This window comes from Mixophyes fleayi, chromosome 2, assembly GCF_038048845.1.
Source record: "Mixophyes fleayi isolate aMixFle1 chromosome 2, aMixFle1.hap1, whole genome shotgun sequence".
Taxonomy (NCBI): Eukaryota; Metazoa; Chordata; class Amphibia; order Anura; family Limnodynastidae; genus Mixophyes; species Mixophyes fleayi.
Genome location: NC_134403.1, coordinates 46,197,781 through 46,220,915, shown reverse-complemented (window position 1 = coordinate 46,220,915; position 23,135 = coordinate 46,197,781). Strand labels below are relative to the sequence as shown.

Here is a 23,135-nt window from a genome sequence, read left to right as displayed (position 1 = left end):
TGCTCTGGCACCCTCTAGTGGGAGTACACAGGCAATACAACTATATCAAATGGTGACGTAAGGCCTCGTAAAATATTTATTTTTATTTTTTTGTGAGTTCAAATGCGTTTATTACCAGCATGTTTGAGGTCATTTAAATTCAGCGCAATGTGCAGCCGAACATCACTGCAGTGTCTGACTGTGCGCATTTCTGGCTGTCCTGCATCGCAGATTTTCCTGATCACCTCTTTGTGGTGTGAGACATAGGGGCATATTTATCAATGTTCACATAAAGTGAAAAATAGTTTTCAATTCTTATCGCTATGATAAGGATTGAACTATTTCTCAAATTTATGTACAACCCAACACAGAAACAGCACTTCCGATTAAACTGCTGTTTCTGTGATAAAAAAAAAAATCATACTCACCCCACCTCTTCGGAAAGCGCTATCCCTGGATCACCGTCTCGAACTGCACATGCACACAAACATCTTGCTCTGTCAGCAACTATAGTTGCAGAGAGCGAGCGGTGAGTGACAGGGAGGGATCATGTGATCCCTCCACACATGCGCTGTCCAGCTCTGCTCTTCAGAGCAGAGCTGACAGTACTGAGATTTTTCATTTATGATAATGTACTCCAGCTTCAGCTGTATATTATGACAAGTTTCCGAAAAAAAAACTATTTTTCGGAACTTGTTAGATTGCGAGAGGGAGCAGTCACCATACTGTAGAATGGTGACTGCTCCCAAAAATGAAGCAGAATGCAAAGCATTGCGATGCACCTTTAATAAATATGCGGGACATACAGAGGGCCATGGACTGTACGGTAAGTGCACGATAGTGCACCATCACTATTTGTTAAATATGCCCCAAAGTCTGCAACGTTGCATCGCTGTGCGAGCCCCCATGACCGTTCTGGAGGTACTCATCACGCCTAATTTAATTGTCCCCTTAAGCTTATCCAGTGCTTTAACTTGCAGTGAATGGTACAAGATACTTTCCTAAAAATGCAACACAAACCCAATGCACCCAGATGCTAGTAAATACGATAGTGGGTATGACACCATTTAAAACAATAGGTCCTATTTTTAGTTAAGGATAAGTCCCACCCATCCCATAAATGAGAGGAGGCAAAAGTAAGGGGGGAAATAACTCACCCGGTGCTTTATCTCATTATATACTCAAGAAAATCTCAGTCTTGGAACGTATTTGCCTACTATCCCTAATTTCCATGGATAGTCCAAAGTTTTAAAGATTTGCAAGTGGAACTTTTTCTCTCTCTAAATATCCCTATTATTTTTTTTTAACTTTCGATGAAATACACAATGCAGTGTCCTATTATTCTGTACACTGAGGGCCTGAGTCATTAAGGAGAGCAAAGCAAAAAAAAAAAAAAAGAGGAGGTTTGCTCCCAGACAAACCATATTACAATGCAAGGGGTGCAAATTAGTTCATTATTTTGCACATAAGAAAAATACTGTGTTTTTTTCATCCTGCACACACATACTTGATTGCTTTATTTTTACACTGAAAGTTGATCTAGGACATGTCCTATCCCAACTATAAATCTGTCCCCACATTTTAAATTTACCTCCCTCTCAAATACAACATGGTTTTGCCCAGGTGCAAAGTTACTCCTTTTTTTATGACTTAATTGATCAGGCCCAGAATATACTTCTCACCACCTATTCTTGCAGTACTTTATGGTCCAAGCAAGCTAATAATTGAAGCGCATTTAAAAAGCAAGAACATATATTAAAATCCATTTTAGTAGGATTGTAGTATAGCTTAGCAAGGTCTGCACATGACGGGCTTACATTCACCTGCTCAGCTGCAGTGCCCCATGATATTAAACATTTTCAGTTGCACACAGCAAGTAAGCAATGAGAAATATATGAATGAATTCAATTTGTTCCATGGAGCGCCATAGAAATTTGCAGAGATGTTCAGGTTTGGATATAATGGCAGCTAATAACATGTTGATTTCTCTGTGTTTCCCATAAGTCACTTCCGGAACCTTTCTCCAGAGTGGCAGCAATGCAATTGTGATGGCCAATTAGGCTGTTTTAGACTTAGTTGGCCACAAATTGCGACACGTTGAGGCTCCAAAAGACAGCTGATCCTGATTGGGATATCCAGCAAATGCGGTTGGACGATGACCACATCCCACAGTTTATGCCTACAACTTGTTGGATATCCCCTCCGGGAGTTTACAAAGGATTCACCAAGTGACAATACCGTGGTTCAGGATGACATGATTTGCATCATCACGGCCTATAGGCTATAGCCCACTGTATGGTGGTGCAAATTTATGTCACATTGTAGCAGGCCGGAGCCATGATGTGATTCGTACCGAATTGCGTTGTCAAGGCCCCACACACTTCAGAAGATGGTAAAATTGGATCCGGGTGGGTGCCCTACTCGACTGGGAGGTCTCCCCGAAACTCGTGAGCCTCCCGGACACTCCTGGGGAGTAGGCAAGTAGAAGTTTATGCGGTCATACTAATAGTGCCCACGCAAACATATGTCAGATTTAGCAACATCTATGAATGATGTCAATTCTAATACACATCCAGCCTATGTATGGTCCAGCAATGGTTGATTGGCAGCAACACCATAACTTCACTACCCAGTGAAAACTGGTTATGACCAAAACCAAAATGAATTGCAACTTGTGTATGTTATATACAATGAAAGTATTGTTCCTGTAGAATCTCCATTGCATGTATTCAACATATCTTAAAATATTCCTCTATTCTGACTGAGTCTTGGGACACATCCAGCCTGGCATCATGGTATATTGGTTGGAAATCTGTGAACTAGAGGTTAAGCACTTAGTGCCTTTCTGCCTCCTAATATATATACGTTGCATTGAGTTTGTGCATAGGGTAATTTTTTAATTCTGCCTGAATTAAAGGAGACTTGATGATAAAATAAAGATGCTTTATAATAATACGCAAATCTAGACTGCACATTGCCTAATATTACCACATGTGGGTCCAAGATAGTCGGCGTGACAGGAAAATCATCGAAATGGATATTATATTAATGTCCTGCTAGGATGCTGACCTCTGACCTTCTACACACCGGTTCATATTTGCATTCTTTAATTTTAGACTATTCCCATTGTGTATGTGGAAGTTGAAGTTGTCTGTACATTACAAAGAGTTTTGTGGTATAGTGATCTGAAAAAGGCAGTTACACACTTCTGTCTGAGCTGAGAGTATAGGAAGGAAGTCTTACTGCATATTGACTAATTGCAAAACCCAAGTTGTGAATGTTTTCTTGACACATTTGCACGGTGGGTGGATGCTGTAGTCTCTGCCAGCTGCATGCACCCTCCTGCTGTCTGCAACATCACTAACGTAATCCTAGGAGGGTAACAGCTGCTAGACCCTTGTTACCTGGGTAATGACAGACCAACGGAGAAAACATCCCACCCGTTTGGTGAGTAGAGATTATAATGGGCATCAGAACACCACTAATCCAGAGGCCACGTTGGGGAAGTACCTGCTTATATTGTAATGGTGGTTTACAACAAGCTGATTGCGGCTCAGCTTACTAACTTTTTCATGAGAGCCCAAAGTTGAAATATCGTAATCTAAACAGCGTGATCTGCTTAAATATAAATAGTCAATCATCTTAATACGTAATCTTACAAGATGTAAGTTTATTTCCCTCCCCCGCAAAAACCCCATTTATAGTGCATAAGAAAATATGACTTGAAAGATGACATTGTAGATAATAAGTTGAGCTGTGAGAATTAGAGATGGGCGGGTCCGGTTCTCCGAGAACCGAACCCACCCGAACTTTGGGTATCCGAGTACCGAGCTGAGCAGCTCGGTACTCTCCCGCCCATTCCGAATCCAAATCGAGGCCGAACGTCATTGTGACGTCGTCGGATCTCGGGACTCGGTTCTCGCGATACTTCAACTTTATAAATACACGCCTCCACAGCAATCCATCGCCATTTGACAGAGGGAGAGAGCAGGGTGTAGTCATAGGCTAATTAGAGCAGGGACAGAGAATACCATATTGTTCTTGCAATTGCTCTAACCAAAATCGCTAGTGCAGAGAGGAGGATAGAGGTTTATTATTTTTTCTTCATATTTGGCACTCCCCAGCGCTTTTGGGGTGTCCCCCATAATTGTGCATTAATATTTCTGGCTGTCAAAAGTCATATCTGTCAGCATTATCTACTCAATAATTTGTAGCACACCTCAGTGTTTTTGGGGTGTCCTCCCTAATTGTGCATTAATATTTCTGGCTGTCAAAAGTCATATCTGTCAGCAGTATCTACTCAATAATTTTTAGCACTCCTCAGTGTTTTTGGGGTGTCCTCCCTAATTGTGCATTAATATTTCTGGCTGTCAAAAGTCATATCTGTCAGCAGTATCTACTCAATAATTTTTAGCACTCCTCAGTGTTTTTGGGGTGTCCTCCCTAATTGTGCATTAATATTTCTGGCTGTCAAAAGTCATATCTGTCAGCAGTATCTACTCAATAATTTTTAGCACTCCTCAGTGTTTTTGGGGTGTCCTCCCTAATTGTGCATTAATATTTCTGGCTGTCAAAAGTCATATCTGTCAGCAGTATCTACTCAATAATTTTTAGCACTCCTCAGTGTTTTTGGGGTGTCCTCCCTAATTGTGCATTAATATTTCTGGCTGTCAAAAGTCATATCTGTCAGCAGTATCTACTCAATAATTTGTAGCACTCCTCAGTGTTTTTGGGGTGTCCTCCCTAATTGTGCATTAATATTTCTGGCTGTCAAAAGTCATATCTGTCAGCAGTATCTACTCAATAATTTTTAGCACTCCTCAGTGTTTTTGGGGTGTCCTCCCTAATTGTGCATTAATATTTCTGGCTGTCAAAAGTCATATCTGTCAGCAGTATCTACTCAATAATTTGTAGCACTCCTCAGTGTTTTTGGGGTGTCCTCCCTAATTGTGCATTAATATTTCTGGCTGTCAAAAGTCATATCTGTCAGCAGTATCTACTCAATAATTTTTAGCACTCCTCAGTGTTTTTGGGGTGTCCTCCCTAATTGTGCATTAATATTTCTGGCTGTCAAAAGTCATATCTGTCAGCAGTATCTACTCAATAATTTGTAGCACTCCTCAGTGTTTTTGGGGTGTCCTCCCTAATTGTGCATTAATATTTCTGGCTGTCAAAAGTCATATCTGTCAGCAGTATCTACTCAATAATTTTTAGCACTCCTCAGTGTTTTTGGGGTGTCCTCCCTAATTGTGCATTAATATTTCTGGCTGTCAAAAGTCATATCTGTCAGCAGTATCTACTCAATAATTTTTAGCACTCCTCAGTGTTTTTGGGGTGTCCTCCCTAATTGTGCATTAATATTTCTGGCTGTCAAAAGTCATATCTGTCAGCAGTATCTACTCAATAATTTGTAGCACTCCTCAGTGTTTTTGGGGTGTCCTCCCTAATTGTGCATTAATATTTCTGGCTGTCAAAAGTCATATCTGTCAGCAGTATCTACTCAATAATTTTTAGCACTCCTCAGTGTTTTTGGGGTGTCCTCCCTAATTGTGCATTAATATTTCTGGCTGTCAAAAGTCATATCTGTCAGCAGTATCTACTCAATAATTTGTAGCACTCCTCAGTGTTTTTGGGGTGTCCTCCCTAATTGTGCATTAATATTTCTGGCTGTCAAAAGTCATATCTGTCAGCAGTATCTACTCAATAATTTTTAGCACTCCTCAGTGTTTTTGGGGTGTCCTCCCTAATTGTGCATTAATATTTCTGGCTGTCAAAAGTCATATCTGTCAGCAGTATCTACTCAATAATTTGTAGCACTCCTCAGTGTTTTTGGGGTGTCCTCCCTAATTGTGCATTAATATTTCTGGCTGTCAAAAGTCATATCTGTCAGTATCTACTCAATAATTTTTAGCACTCCTCAGTGTTTTTGGGGTGTCCTCCCTAATTGTGCATTAATATTTCTGGCTGTCAAAAGTCATATCTGTCAGCAGTATCTACTCAATAATTTGTAGCACTCCTCAGTGTTTTTGGGGTGTCCTCCCTAATTGTGCATTAATATTTCTGGCTGTCAAAAGTCATATCTGTCAGCAGTATCTACTCAATAATTTTTAGCACTCCTCAGTGTTTTTGGGGTGTCCTCCCTAATTGTGCATTAATATTTCTGGCTGTCAAAAGTCATATCTGTCAGCAGTATCTACTCAATAATTTTTAGCACTCCTCAGTGTTTTTGGGGTGTCCTCCCTAATTGTGCATTAATATTTCTGGCTGTCAAAAGTCATATCTGTCAGCAGTATCTACTCAATAATTTTTAGCACTCCTCAGTGTTTTTGGGGTGTCCTCCCTAATTGTGCATTAATATTTCTGGCTGTCAAAAGTCATATCTGTCAGCAGTATCTACTCAATAATTTTTAGCACTCCTCAGTGGTTTGCGCTCAGAATGGATTCAAAGCAGTCCACATATGATCTAAATGAGCAACCAGGTTCTGTCACCAGTCCTGATGTTAGTGTTCCCAGTACGTCATCTGGCCAAGGCGATGTCAAACAACAGAGTGTTTTCAAATTAGTGCAAAAAACAAAAACCAAAAAAAAATTTACTGTATTGAAGCGAAAAAGAAGTGTAACTGAGCAAAAGTTAAGATAAAAAAAAAATTGCAAGCATGCCATTCTACACACGCAGTGGCAAAGAGAGAATGAGGCCTTCACCTTTGGCTATTAGTGGCAGATCCCAAAAAGTTACCCAGGCTACAATTGGTGCACAACTACTGTTACGCGTCAAAGCTGAGCTGCAAGATACCAGTGAGGCATTACAGGAGAATATTTGCTCTGATTCACAAATGACAACAATCCCTGTGGAGAGTCCATCCAACAGTGGGATGTCTAATCGTCAGCATTCTGCTGATGTGTGCCTTAATAGCCCGAGTGTAGCCGGTGATACCCAAATTGAGGATGCCACTTTGGAATTAGAAGAGGATGAGGGGGAGATTTGTGTAGGCGACGAGGGCGCTAATGAGGATGTTGATGAGGATGAGGTTGTTTGTGTAAGTCCTGCACCAGTGGCAGCAGTTCTGGCACGTGACAAGAAAAAGGCCATTGTCATGCCTGGGCATAAAACAAAAAAATCCACTTCTTATGTGTGGAATTATTTCTACCCAAATCCAGACAACAATTGTATAGCCATTTGTAGTGTATGTGAAGCCACAGTCAGTCGAGGGAGGGACCTTAACCATCTTGGAACCTCGTCTATGTTACGCCATTTAACGAGAGTTCATGGCAAAGTGTTGGGAAAAGCTGAAAGTTCTTCCCAAAAGAATACAAGCACTCCCTCATCAGCTAAGACCCTCCGCTCACCGACATACCGACGGCTACAAAATACACCCACCACACCATCCTCATCAATATCCTCAGTAGCGCTCGGAGTTAGCCCGGCATCCCACTTAAGGCTGGATGACTCCGGCACTATTATTGATTCCTCTGAAGAAAGCGTTAGTCCTGCTGCTGCTGTTGCTGCTGCTGGGGGTGAATCGTCATCCCAGAGGCAGGTGAATAAAATGAGCAGTCCTACATTTCAGCAATTAACTGTGAAACAATCATTTGCGAGGGGAAGCAAATATGACAGCAGTCACCCAGTCGCCAAGCGAATCACAGACGCCATGGCTGCAATGTTAGTGTTAGATCTGCGTCCAATCTCCACAATAAACGCAGCTGGTTTTTCACAGTTAATTGAGGTTTTGTGTCCGCGTTACAGAATTCCATCGCGACACCATTTCTCCCGTAAAGCTATTCCACAACTATACCAAAAAGTGTGTAAAAATGTAGAGATTGCGCTGAAAAATGCCATTCTGCCCACTGTTCACTTAACCACAGATATGTGGACAAGTGGAAGTGGCCAAACCAAAGACTATATGACTGTGACAGCCCACTGGGTTGGTCATTCACCTTCACCAGCAGGAACAGCAGCAGCATGTACACCACTACGTAACATTTGTCACAGGCAGGCCACTCTTTGTATCACCGGCTTCACTAACAGGCATACGGCTGACAATTTGTTACGCAAACTGAGAGATGTGATTGATGCATGGCTTATACCACTCGGACTCTCCCCAGGGTATGTCATTTCAGATAACGCCAACAATATAGTGCGAGCATTACAGCTGGGTGATTTCCAACATATTCCCTGTTTTGCTCACACCATCAACTTGGTGGTGCAGAGCTTCCTACGAAATAACCGTGAGGTGCAGGAGATGCTTTCGGTGGCCCGTAAAATTTCAGGCCATTTCAGGCATTCAGCCACAGCATGTAGGAGATTACAGCAGCTCCAAGAGCAGTTTAACTTGCCCTGCCACCAACTTAAGCAAGAGGTGGTAACTCGGTGGAATTCCACCCTGTACATGCTTCAGAGGATGGAGGAACAGCGCAAAGCCATCCAAGCATATTGCACAAGTCATGACATTGGGAAAGGAGGGGGGATGTATTTCACTCTTGCACAGTGGGGAATCCTTTCAGTGCTGTGCAAGGTGCTGAAACCATTTGAAGTTGTGACATGTGAGGTCAGTGCAGACTCTGCTAGTTTGAGCCAAGTCATTCCTTTAATTAGACTATTGGAAAAGCAGCTTGAGAAAATGAAGGAGGAGCTGAAAGCAAGCAATTCAGCAAAGTATGTTGGCCTTGTCGATCAAGTACTTAATTCGCTTCACAATGATCCTCGAGTTATTAAGATCTTGAACTCGGATCAGTACGTTTTGGCCACTGTGCTTGATCCAAGGTTTAAAACCTACATTGAGTCTTTACTTGTAAATGAGCGAGATGTGAACTTTTGCAAGGAGCTATTGCTCAGCAAGTTGGCCGCTGAACTGGGCCTCGGCTTGACGACGTGTCCTCCTTCACTTTCTCAAGCTGTTGCTCGTAAAAAATTAAATTTCCAAAAAAGAAGCAGGGAAGACACAGGGGGCAGACGAGAACAATTTAACATCTGGGCTGGTTTGAAGGATTTTTCAAAAAAAAGTGTCACTTTGCCCATAAGTCCATCCAATATGAGTATAAACATGCAAAGGATGGTGGAGGATTACTTTCAAGAGGTAGTTGATATGGAAATGTCAGACAGTCCCTTTCCTTACTGGGAAGAAAAGCAAGCCATTTGGAAACCCATGTACAAACTTGCTTTGCAATACCTAAGCTGCCCACCCTCCAGTGTGTACTCTGAACGAGTGTTCAGCACAGCAGGGAACTTAGTCAGTGATCGCCGTAGAAGGTTACTTCCCAAAAATGTGGAGAAAATGATGTTTATAAAAATGAACTACATCTTCCACGAGGAAGGCCTTCACCATCCAAGACATCCAAGCACTGACTGTTCTCTAATGGCGGATTCAAGCGGCGATGAATTGATAGTCTGTGATGATGACGTACACACTGATGAGGGTGAGGATGAAGCTGAAGATGATGCCGATAACATCTTTTTAAAACTTTCTATGTAAGTGTAGGGTGCAATCTACCCCCAAAGAGGAAAGGGACTTGTGGCATTTCCATATCACATACCATCTTGAAAGGCTGCTGTTAGGGCAATTTATCCTTAAGGGTAGGGTGTCATAGACAGAGTGACCCTAAACTGGCTTTGTCCATTTTTCATAATATTGTACAGTCTATAATGGCTGAATTTTTTAGTATTTTATACAAGTGGAGGGGGGCCTAGAGAGACAGAAACCAAACTGGCTTTCTCCATGTCAATTAATATTGTACAGTCTATAATGGCTGAATTTTTTGGTATTTTATACAAGTGGAGGGGGGCCTAGAGAGACAGAGTGACCCCAAACTGTCTTTCTCCATGTCAATTAATATTGTACAGTCTATAATGGCTGAATTTTTTAGTATTTTATACAAGTGGAGGGGGGCCTAGAGAGACAGAAACCAAACTGTCTTTCTCCATGTCAATTAATATTGTACAGTCTATAATGGCTGAATTTTTTGGTATTTTATACAAGTGGAGGGGGGCCTAGAGAGACAGAGTGACCCCAAACTGTCTTTCTCCATGTCAATTAATATTGTACAGTCTATAATGGCTGAATTTTTTAGTATTTTATACAAGTGGAGGGGGGCCTAGAGAGACAGAAACCAAACTGTCTTTCTCCATGTCAATTAATATTGTACAGTCTATAATGGCTGAATTTTTTGGTATTTTATACAAGTGGAGGGGGGCCTAGAGAGACAGAGTGACCCCAAACTGTCTTTCTCCATGTCAATTAATATTGTACAGTCTATAATGGCTGAATTTTTTAGTATTTTATACAAGTGGAGGGGGGCCTAGAGAGACAGAAACCAAACTGTCTTTCTCCATGTCAATTAATATTGTACAGTCTATAATGGCTGAATTTTTTGGTATTTTATACAAGTGGAGGGGGGCCTAGAGAGACAGAGTGACCCCAAACTGTCTTTCTCCATGTCAATTAATATTGTACAGTCTATAATGGCTGAATTTTTTAGTATTTTATACAAGTGGAGGGGGGCCTAGAGAGACAGAGTGACCCCAAACTGTCTTTCTCCATGTCAATTAATATTGTACAGTCTATAATGGCTGAATTTTTTAGTATTTTATACAAGTGGAGGGGGGCCTAGAGAGACAGAAACCAAACTGGCTTTCTCCATGTCAATTAATATTGTACAGTCTATAATGGCTGAATTTTTTGGTATTTTATACAAGTGGAGGGGGGCCTAGAGAGACAGAGTGACCCCAAACTGTCTTTCTCCATGTCAATTAATATTGTACAGTCTATAATGGCTGAATTTTTTAGTATTTTATACAAGTGGAGGGGGGGCTAGAGAGACAGAAACCAAACTGGCTTTCTCCATGTCAATTAATATTGTACAGTCTATAATGGCTGAATTTTTTGGTATTTTATACAAGTGGAGGGGGGCCTAGAGAGACAGAGTGACCCCAAACTGTCTTTCTCCATGTCAATTAATATTGTACAGTCTATAATGGCTGAATTTTTTAGTATTTTATACAAGTGGAGGGGGGCCTAGAGAGACAGAAACCAAACTGGCTTTCTCCATGTCAATTAATATTGTACAGTCTATAATGGCTGAATTTTTTGCTATTTTATACAAGTGGAGGGGGGCCTTGAGAGACAGAAAGCAAACTGGCTTTTTCCATTTCTTTACATATTTAACTATAAGTGTAGGGTGTAATATACATTCAAAGACGATGGCTGCATTGCCAATATGCATAGATGGAGAGGAAGACAATCTGTTTTGTGTGTAGAATAGGCCTACCAACGAAGAATTAAACTGTTTTTTTGGATGATTTATTACCTCAACAATTAGATTACTTGTCTCTAAAACAGTTGGAGCACTAAATTGGGTTAATTTAGGCCCAAAAACATGGATTTTCCCAAAAAATAGCAAAACAAAACCAAACAAAACCAAAACCAAAACCAAAACACGCAATGGCGGTTTTGCAAAACCAAAACCAAAACACGACGGTAATCCAGATCCAAAACCGAATCCAAAACCAAAACACGGGGGTCAGTGACCATCTCTAGTGAGAATTGACCTTTTGATTCCGCTACTGTCAGTAGTAATGGTGGATTCTAGAGCGTCTTCCTAAGTGATGCATTTTCTTTCTGTGATTTGTTAGTGTAGACACAGTCGCTGGAGATTTGATGTGTAGGTGCAACTTCACCTCACCTGGCGGCTGACATTTACTTTCCATAGGAATATAGTTGAGTAAATGGAAGATTTTAGTTCATCTTATTTGCTGTGGGTTTCCCTCGTCTTTTGAGCTCTGAGCAGCTTTACTTTAAGACAGGTGTCTATATTGACTGCTGTCTGCAGGTAGGGTGTTTACTCAGTATAATAATGTTACATACATGTATGGAGTCTTTAATCCCATGTTTGCTACATGTAGTTTTCTGGCTTTTCTTTCAGATATGTTGTGTCTTTCTACACAATTTATACCGTCATTTCTGTGTATACTAAAAGTACGTTTAAAATGACGCCATCACCAGCAGCTATTTATATAGCGCCACCAATTCCGCGGCGCTGCACAGAGAACTTGCTCACATCAGTCCCTGCCCCATTGGAACTTAGTCTAAATTTCCAAACATATATACACACACACACATACACACAGACAGAGAGAGACTAAGGTCAATTTGATAGCAGCCAATTAACCTACTAGTATGTTTTTGGAGTGTGGGAGGAAACCGGAGCACCCGGAGGAAACCCACACAAACACAGGGAGAACATACAAACTCCACACAGATAAGGCCGTGGTCAGGGATTAAACTCATGACCCCAGTGCTGTGAGGCAGAAGTGCTAACCACTAAGCCACCGTGCTGCCCAACCAGTCTTTCCTTGTTTCCAAATCTATATATTTCTTTTTTATTTTCTATTGCATAATTCTCCACAGAGTGATTGAACACAATGTTTGTGGTTAAGATTCTCACAAGACCTCAGCAATTATTGTATATCATTTTGTTTCTTGTTGTGGAGTATTTTGGGTAATAGGCTTTCACATTGAAGAGCCCATACATGTACACCTAATGCTGTTGTTATGGCAAGGAGATGAATCTGTGTACCCTTCATGCTGTTAGTGTTTTCATTTCACTCCAAGATGGGTACATACTTTTTTTTTTTTGCCTGAAATGGCATTTATATATTGTGGTTGTGGTTTCTCCTTGCTGAATAAAATCAGGGCATTGCTTCAAGATAAATTTTATTTTTTTAAAGCCTAATGTTCAGGTTCAAATCTCGCACAAGAAGCTATTATTAACTGGACCAATCGTCTACACTCTGTGGAGGCAGCCATTTTGCGGATAGCAATGTGGCACAGCGATTAGCATAGCTGTCTCACAGGGTTGGTGCCTTGGCCTATGGCCCTATCTGTGTGGAGTTTGTATGTGGTCTTCAAGTTTGTCTGGGTTTCCTGTGGATGTTCCACTTTCCTCTTACGCAGTCCAAAAACATAGTGATAAGTTAATGGGTTTCTGACAAAACTAGACTCTAAAGTGTGTGTCTGTGTGTTAGGGAATTTAGACTGTAAGTTCCAAAGGGGCAGAGACTATTGTGAGTGATTTCATGGAATAGCAGCTGAGCACATCCAAGATGGCTGCCTCGCCCTCTGCAGCAGTGTAAAGTGTTTTGAGTCCTATTGGGAAAAAGGAACTGTATACCTAAAGAATTATTATTTGTGAGCAGAATTTGTGTCTCGGTGTTATCTCTCGATTAGTAAATTTATAGGTTGCTTTGTCATATATTGGTTCAGCCCACAAAATGCCTGTATTGATATATTGGATAATTTGTTATCTAAGGTGTACCCTCCAGCTAAACAAAGCTAAACAAGCTTGTTGGCTTCATTGTCTTTTCAATGACTGAACATGCTGAGCTTCTCGAGGACCACTAGAGGGAGCTTATCTTACAAGAACAGGAAAATCATGGTTGATAAGTACAGTGGGAGAGGACTGTACAATCTGACATCACTCTATGAACAAGACAAGGGGCTGCTGGGTCCTCATTTAAAAAAAAAAAAAATGGAGCAATAGTAAAATTTCAACTACATAGTTAAATGTTGGAAAAAATAATGTAGATCCTCTTCTCATCTTGCTTAAAAGAGTGTGGGTGTATGTATATACATATATGTGTACATGTACTGGACAGCAACCTGAGGTTGCTGTACAGTATAAAAAAAAACATAAATAAAAACCTACTGGGGTTTCTGTTCCCCTTTAAAGGAGATCTCCAGCTGCAAAGGTTATTTTTAACTTGTGTTCTTTATCCATAAGTCATGTGTTACAGAAGGTGCAGCAGACTGAATGTCACACACAATGCATTCCATGCACAGACCTGAAGGTAACGCCAAACAGATGAGGAATGTACAAGTAACAAGTGAAAGTGATGTGTGGGAAAGGAAACCTCCTTGTTAACCAGTGTCACAGTGTAGTTGTGAAGCAAGATCCTTGTACTGTCTGATGTCCTGGAACTACGTCCAGGGTAAAGACACCACCACGTCCAGTGGTTAGTCAGGTTATTCATCTTGACAATCTAGATCCAGAGTTAGCAGCCCATTGTTCTAATAGATCTAATAGTCTGACCTTTGTTTGTATACTTCACCACCTGATTGGGTAAGAACGGGTTACATGGACATAGACAAAGAGGTAACGTGATGTCAGCACTATTGAAGCAACGTTGTTGGTGGAAAAATACATTTGCATTGACCAGTAGTTGAGTGGTTTAAAAAGCAGAAATGTCCTGGATGTGAGGATATTCTCATTTACACATCGGGGTATTTTAAGAGCACTGCCGAGAAGCTCAGTAGAGGAACGCTTCCCCTTTAGGGCGCTTACACACATTTTAAAGGACCACAGAAATACAAGTTGCCTTATGTAAAAGAACTACTCTGTGTATGTGACATTCTATTTAATTTATCCGAGTAGCCCCTTGATGTAGATCTTTTTCTGGTTCATATATTAACCCGAAACAATGGCAGGAACACAGGAAATTGTAACCTGACATTGCCTTTGATCAATAAGTGGTATATGGATCGTATACAAACCATTTTCTAATCTAGGAATCATTGTACCTGTTTGATCCAACCCAGCTGTATCTGTTATTGGCCGCTTTCTACAAATGGTGTTTATAGAAGTTGGCAGAATCCTTCAACAGGATTACTCACCGCTTCTTGCCAGGGCCAGATTAAGGGAAGGGAGGCCCCCGGGCTAAGGGTACTGTGAGGGCCCTCCCCATGAGGCCTCCCCAGCCATGAGGTCCCCCCCGCCCCCCATGAACTCGCCTCCTTCAGTTGTTCCACTCCCTGTAGAGACTATCTCACTATCACGAGATCTCCTCAGTAAGGGGATTACTGCGCATAAGTCCTACAGTGACAGCAGGCAGCTAACAGCATAACATTTGCTGTTAGCTGTCTGCCATTTTCCTTGAACAGGTGACAGTTGGAGCTGGGGGTGGGGACGCCCCCGACCCAATGAATGCCAATGGGCCCCCCAGCTGCCCGAGGCCCCTGGGCTGTAGCCCCTTTAGCCCTATTGTTAATCCGGCTCTGCTTCTTGTATTGCCCCCTTAATAGCAGGAATGTAAGTGTCGCCCTTCAGAGTGACATACATCTGTGTGCCGGTATGTTCATCTCACGCAATTGTTGTCTGTCCGTTTGTGAAGGAGTCTGTATTTCGGCAATGACGGCATTGACGATTTGCAGGTCTGTGTAAGTGTTGTCGGGAATTTCCTATTCGCTATAATGACTTCCACCAAGAGAGCCGTCTATGCGGCCCCTGAGGTGTATCAGGTTGTCACTGACTTGGAGGATTAAACACACAGGTGTAGAGTTTGTGTTTAGACATTTTATTAATATACTGTTGTGCTGTATATAAGTCATATGTAAGATGAACACACAAAGCTGGTGACATTTGTTTAATAACACTATACAAAGTGGGATGATGTATTGTACTCAAGAGCAGCCAATCAGATGCTGGCACTTGTGGCATGACTGCATTAGGAGCATGTGGCTGACTTGTTGCTATGGTTATGGTGCCCCATTGCACAACATTGCATGAGCTCTGTAGACTATATCAGAGGTGGCAATGTTTTGCTTTCCAGAGGCAGCCGATTTATAGGGCAAAATACACCGGTGCAAGTCTTTCAGGGGCTTTCAATCCACAGGTGTTAATAAGCCAAATATTGTCTCTAACTGGTCTATATAGACCGAATAACTCATACTTACCTACTCTCCCGAAATATCCGGGAACGTCTCCCGGATTCCCAGGAGACCAGGCAATGCTACTGAATCCTGTCCCCGACACGCCTCAATGACACGATTTCCCCATGAATCGCATCATTTTGGCCAAGCCCCCTGCGTCAAAATTACTATTTCTTTGCATCGGAGGGGCCAAAATGATGCAAATTACCCTGCCCCGCCCCCTTCTGCCCCCCCCCCCCCCCCCCCACCACCACACCCCCTCCTCCCGGACCTCCCGGAGGATTAAACACAATGTCGGCAAGTATGTAATAACTGTGATCAGTTGTCTTGGGAATCTGACAAAGGAGAGAAGGAGAAGGTTACTTAAAGCAAGTATGTAATAACTGTGATCGGTTGTCTTGGGAATCTGACAAAGGAGAGAAGGAGAAGGTTACTTAAAGCAAGATGGCTGCAGCTATTGGCCATGGATGAAAAAGATAATTCCATTTTTTTTATTTATGTTAATAATAAAACCGAATAAGGAAAAAATCCTTGCGTTATGATTTAGAGCAGTGATGGGCAACATGATCGGGGGCCACACGGTGTGGCCCTCTGACATCAAGTGGTCTGCACTATTAATCTCAGCAGTACATTAAAATTATACATTTAATCCGAGAAAGAGACACCTATAATAACCATTCTGCTTGCATCAGAAGCAAGATGACATTTGAGTCACATAGCGCATTACGCATGAATTATTTAGGGTTACAAGTCTCTCTGCAAACACAACCGTTCCTAGTGAAATCTATAGTTCAGATGTGATACTACTGTGCATAGATAAATAATACTGTCTCACAAATGCATTATTTTATCATTGCAGTTTAACGTGTCTTACATGTGCTGGGTTAATCTAGAGGAAAAATCAAATGTCTGTCCATTAGCGTTAGTGCTGATTGATTAGTCTGGCCTGACCATGACCTTGGAAAAAGTAGGCTAATCTAGGACAAATAATAGATTGCAGCATAGTACTCGCTATCTTCTAGTGGTCAGATACATTGGGAAGTGGATTGTTTTAGTGTTTATAAATATAATTTCTTACATATTCTGGGTATTGTCTTGTTGTGAATGGTGTTACCATCTAGGATTTAATTGACATATATATTGTAAAATGTTGTGTATTTTTCCTAAATTAAAGGGTCCGTTCACCTTCTGGCCAAATTGTTGGCTGCATTTAAATGGAAAATGAATGACTTCCACAAACAAAGATTATTTTAGGCTTGTGTTTCTATAGACGTCGGTAATATTTGTGGACAGAAGTAGTTGTTGCACAGATAACCTTAAATCTTTATATGTTTATTACAAACTAGAAGCTGTCGTACTGCCCACTTACATGGGCGTTATGGGGGTTGCCTATAAATAGTAATAACTGTTGATTGTATCATGACCATTACAGAATGCTTTCATGGTAATACGTATAGAGCAGAGTACTGCAGCATTATTGTTCCGTTAGTGTCCAATTTAGTGAGCACGTTCTCCAAACAAATGTAAATGCATGTTCATGTTGGTAGATGTCAGTTACATACTGAATGGATACATGGAATATGCTTCCTCCAATTGTGTGAACACCATTTTTAAAAATCGCACAGAATGGAGAAGTAATGACTTTTTTGTATCCTAAATTGCTTAACATCCAGGCAGAAATGTACACTGGTCCTTGCAGAGTGTAGCAATAATTACGGTTTCTTTGTAGAAGATATTTTTCCTAGAATTACTGAACAATACTTGTTAAAAAAAAAAAAAAAATCCTGTTCATGACAATAGACTTCTTGGAAAAGCAATTTACATGGCAGCTCGTTGTCAGTGCTGTATTCACTGGGACCTTACAGCAGGATATCTCTTTGGCCTAGAATATCCGTCTAGACTGCATGTTGCGTCCTCGCTAGGACTCCTCAGTGCAGGATAGGGATCTAGGGCCTGATTCATTAAGGATCTTAACTTGAGAAACTTCTTATTTCAGTCTCCTGGACAAAACCATGTTACAATGCAAGGGGTGCAAATTAGTATTCTGTTTTGCACATAAGTTAAATACTGACTGTTTTTTCATGTAGCACACAAATACTTGATAGCTTATTTGTACACTGAAATTTAAAGTTGATATTTGTGTGCTACATGAAAAACAGTCAGTATTTAACTTATGTGCAAAACAGAATACTAATTTGCACCCCTCGCATTGTAACATGGTTTTGTCCAGGAGACTGAAATAAGAAGATTCTCAAGTTAAGATCCTTAATGAATCAGGCCCGTCAGCATGTGAGGCACTGTAGAGACAGCAATTGCTGAAACTGTGGTAATAGTTATGGTCATCCTGAAGCTACTCCACAGGGGCAATATACAAATAATGTCCCTTATTTAGGAGAACAGAGGCATTGGGGGTGATGCCATTTACTTGTCAGTCTATCAATGCTTTACCCTATGTGGTTTTTAGAATGTGATGCAGAATATCTGCCTAAAAATCCTGAGAAGGGGTCAAAGTAGTTTTCCACTTTAAATTCTTGCACCCTTCCTGCTATTATAGTTATTTGTTGATCCTCACCATTCATCATATTTAGCAGGTTCCCAGCGCACACACACGGACACCCCTGCTATTAATTGGAGGAGAGATGAGAAGCTCAGATGGTGACCAGCAGACTGGGGATACATTAAAATACATAGATCTATACATACATAGGTACATACACACATACTACACGGCTAACTACCAAATTCAGTTTTCATTTTTGTAGAATAGAACATATAGAATTATTGCACATTTTCTCGTGCATGGTATAGAAACCGCTGTTCTAATAAGACTTTATAAACAACTAAATGTTGCATCCCGTGTACAAATGACATAGCACAATCTATTTATCTCTGCGATCAGACTCTGGTGTAGGCAGGCCTTTAATAAGTTAGCTTACACAGGACAACTGCTTCGTGAAAGGTACAAGGTTCACCTGTAAACACAATGAGCAGATAACCAGGAGCTGAGAAATCTCTGTATTGTTGTGTAAACCTGTCTGGGGCATTAAATGATCGGAGGTCGGGATGCCGACGTTCGGTTGTATTTTGTTGCAATGTGTATGTGGGACCCCATTGCCGGTGGCAGATAAGGTATGGCACGGCGTTCATAGTTGTTTTGTGTAACGGAATTTTACTGGGGGTTTGTTTGTTTGTTTTTGTTTTTGTTTTTTAATGTTTTTTTCTTTTTTTTTCTATTCCTTTGTGAGTTGGGGCTTCCACCAGGGGTACAATTTTATTTTATTTTTTGACTGGAGTTCTCCTGTAACTTTATATATTGCTGTAATGTTTATACATTGCAATAGTTTTATCAGTACTGTGTAATTGGGAATATTTATGGGGATATTTATTTATTTTTTTCTGTACTAGAAAAATGATCTGGATCTGTGTAGTTTCAGCACAGTTATATGTATTCCAATGTTCTATGGGTTCTCTGACCTTCAATTAAAAAGTGTTATTTACATTGGAGATAATTCTATGGAGTGATTGAATTGTATGTGCAGGGATTATTTTCTGTTTGAGAGTTTCGTCTTCCTTCACAGCTATACCCAGATGTGCTTATTGATACAACCCACAGGTGTAAACGTAGGGACGCCCGTCCTCAGTATTTGTAAATGGAGCTTCTTGCATATATTTTTTTTGTGTTTAATGGAATTAACATTCACCAGGTCACCTCACTTGCATTGTTCAACTTTTAAAAAAGGTCACTACTGAGGACTACAGGACAAAATCTCTGTGTCAGGATGAAGAAAAGGCGGAGGCTCAGAAAGTGGCGTCTCGGAAACGGCCTTCTGGAAAGAGCCGATGTCGGCCAAGGCCTCTTTCAGACTATGGCCAGCTGGCCAATCGCAGTTTCTCCATCCCAGAAGACTCCGTTCCCATGGATTGCCAAGATACTGCTGGTGGGAACCATAAATTTCCCTCGCAATCTTTTAGTGAGGAGGGAAAGGTTCGGACACCTAGCCTTGAGTTTCAAGGGAACTGTAAAAGAAGACCCATTTCTGTCATAGGTGGGGTCAACTTTTATGGCACAAGCGAGGATGAAAGTGGAGATCTGCTTCAACAAGTAAGACTTGGAGCATGACCTCTCTACAAAATAGAAGGCCATCAGATTCTTCTCTAATCTTGAATGGCATTCTCTAACATTACGATAATTTCCGCGGTCTTCACAATAACGTGCATGCTCTTAAACTAACTCCAGTTTCTTGCCTTTCCTGACTAATTTTCTTTTTTTCTGAAATGATCTTTAAACATCAGATATGATCGATATAAGATGTAGTGCGGTGCATTGATTTTGGGCTAGTGAGAATCTGCATGAAATATTAACGTTACAAACAATGTGTACTAATTATAATCCTCTTCAGTTGCTTTTATCCAGTTCTACAAATATGTTTCCGATAAAACTGTATATATTTACCTTAGCGAGTTTAAACCAATGGATCAATTCATCACATACATAATTGTGCAATATTTGACTTTTGAGCTGAAAATGACTTGTTGGTCGTGCCTAGAATTAGCAAGCAAAGAAAGTATTTAGATTGAACTACCTGTGTGTCTAAAACAGTACTTGTCCCAAATATTGAAGGATGGTCTCCAGTTTTTAAACTTTGTGCCTGTAAGTTTTTGCCACTGACAATGGTAAACAGTGGCTAATGACTGGGTTTCTAATTGCCTATGTCTGCCTTCTGTTTCCATGGAAATTGTGTTCAATTATTGGCAATTTGCAGGCTGCACAAAGTTTGATTATTTTTTTTTTATTTTTTTTTTTTTATATTTTTATATACATTGAATGCCATTTTGTCACATTCTGTTTACAATTTAGCTTTTCAGTTCTTTAGTTGTTTGTAGAGCACAATACGCATTCCTGTATTGCATTTATAAATGAATGATAGCTCAGATGTAGTCCTATATTTTTAAATTCTGTTCCAGCTTAGCGTTGACACACTCGGGCCCCCTCCATAGCAGGAGACTTGGTGGGGCGAATGGGTGGAGAGTATAGATTACACTGATAAGAAATAAATCTGAAAAGAAAGTTGCACCCGAGCTATTGGCAAATACCTGCTTAAAAGAACCATTTTGTTTTTTATATTTTTTTATTTTTAGAGAGAGTTTCCTCAGCTTAATAACACGGATATCAATCCTAGAGGCAGAAACAGTCTAAGAAAGTGTAATATTTTCCTTTTATGTGGATGTGAGATCAGTAAATATAATGTATATTGCCAAATTTCTGATTCTATGGCAGCTAAGGACTTTAGCTGCTGCAAACCCCTTACCTTTACTGGCACTTTTCCCAATAAGTTTTCTATCCCTACAACAATCTGTTTATTGTTGGCTGCAGAAGCATCTGGCAATTGGCCCAATTATTGCAGCATATGTGAGCTGAACACGTTCTACAAGTAGAGGAGCCAGATCACTCTGGTATCACTGGGGCCTGTCAATGTGTGTGCAAAATAAACTTGTGCATTATGGATTTATCAACGTTATTTCAGATAGAACTACATTTTATACCGCAGTCTTCCTGCACCAGTTTGGTAGGATCCCCCTCCCCCATCACTGCTTTGTGCTGTTGGGGGATCCTGCTCATTTTGCCATCTAATACTGTGTCTCTTTCTCGCCTCCATTCTCCTCCTCACATCATGACCCTGCCCCTGTAACACATAGCCCTGTCCTCACAAACCACATTGTTGAACTGGTCACTGCCTCCCACCACACCCCAGTCCTGTTTGATTTAAAATCTAATTGATCTAATTGGCTGCAGGATTTTAAGGCCCCACCCACTTCGGAACTGCTGGTCACACATGGATGAGCAAGAGATGATTTGTGATCTGGCCATAATACTTTAAAAACAGATTTATTTCAGGTTGTTTTTTTTTTTTTTTGCTTTGTTTTTTGAGGCTCGCTTTGCTTTCCCATAAACGAATTAGTATATTAAAACATTTTAAACATGTTCAACAGTTTAACCTTGACACGGTTGACTTAAAGCAGTATTTAGATGGCCCTCATTTGCTGCAAATTATATTTCTTTGTATTTGCCAAGAGTTTCTCTGTTTTATATGTAAGTATATATATTTAGCGTAGGCTCCGGGATGATTTGTGTATTCTGTCAGCTGCTATGGTTTATATTAATGGGTATATTTTGCTGTGTCCTAATTTGTAGCCGATTCCACGGCCTCCTGTTCCATCACACAAGGTGCCACCATACAAAGCGGTGTCTGCTCGCTTGCGACCATTTGCCTTCTCGCAGAGCACGCCTATCGGCCTGGATAGAGTTGGCCGCAAGAGGACGATAAGGATTTCTAACAGTAAGTTGTTAAATCTTTTTTTTTTTTTTTTTGTTTCAAAAGACAACTCCATCTAAAACTAACTAACTTTTTTTTTTTTTTTTTTTTTTTCTTTCGTTTTGGATGAAATTCCCGGAATATGAGCTAAAATACAAAGTTCTAGTTTCATTCAGCTCCATATACCAGCAAATGGTTAATTTCCAGGTTAATGGGCATTAGCACCACAGCCCGGTTGGATCAAGAACATGGTATAGGATGGGTGAGCAGAACACTGGACTGTTGGAGCCCTTAGTGGGATCCGTTGGAATAGAACCGTACAGAACCAAGTAGAACTTTGTATTTTATCTTCACTTGGTGAATTCCACCCAAAACAAAATACTTTGCATATGCGTCCTGTTTTTCTTAAAATACTCTGTGCCACCACTCTTGAATTATACATGTAATAGAACGTTATACAGGCTATGTGGTGCTGTGAGTTCTAGTGCTTTTGGTGTTTGATTTCCTATAATAAGCTAAGCTGCTTGTTCACATTATGATTGCTCAGAGCCGTAACTTAGAATTCTAGTGCCCTGGGCGAGAAAGACAAATGCCGCCCCCCTAGCCCTCAATTTTAATATTCCTAAATTGCGACCCCCTTCAGCGTTGCGCCCTGGGCGGTCGCCCCTGTCTCACAGCCCTAGTTACGGCCTGGTGATTGCTAGTACACAAGGGATAATGTGATCACATTAATAATATATATCATCTTGAATATTAGCATCCTACTTCTTGTATCACCTTTCTTGTTTATCCAGCAAAGTTTTGGTAATAATTAGAGATTTGCCGCATCTAGGATTTGGTATTCAGTAGAATTCTACAGTTATATCGTAACAATATAAATTGTAAGCTTGTGAGCAGGGTCCCTCTTACCTCTTTGTCTGTATTACCCAGTAATGTTTATTACTGTGTTTGCTCCTAATTATAAAAGCCTACAGAATATGATGGCACTATATAAATAAATGATGATGAACAGTCGTTCTGGCCCCTCCTTAGTTTTCGGACAATAGATTTAGAATCCTCATTTCATCTGTCAGACCTCTGCTGCTTAATTTTAATATGAAAAGTGACATTTGGCTTAGAACTATGCAGAATTCTATGTTACTGT

The 23,135-nt window shown here is 40.6% G+C and overlaps 1 protein-coding gene across 5 annotated transcripts in view; it reads left to right on the top strand.

Annotated features, from left to right (window-relative positions):
• SPATA13 (spermatogenesis associated 13) overlaps window positions 1-23,135 on the top strand; it is a 60,362-nt gene that overhangs the window by 5,674 nt on the left and 31,553 nt on the right. For 2 of the 5 annotated variants that reach the window (XM_075198907.1, XM_075198908.1), the window contains exons 3-4: window positions 19,417-19,779; window positions 21,871-22,015. In XM_075198907.1, the coding sequence (XP_075055008.1) occupies window positions 19,417-19,779; window positions 21,871-22,015 (508 nt within the window). Of the gene's footprint in view, window positions 1-3,271; window positions 3,427-18,518; window positions 18,807-19,416; window positions 19,780-21,870; window positions 22,016-23,135 lie in introns of those variants that run through there. The other 3 variants (XM_075198910.1, XM_075198911.1, XM_075198909.1) reach the window with 3 other exon arrangements.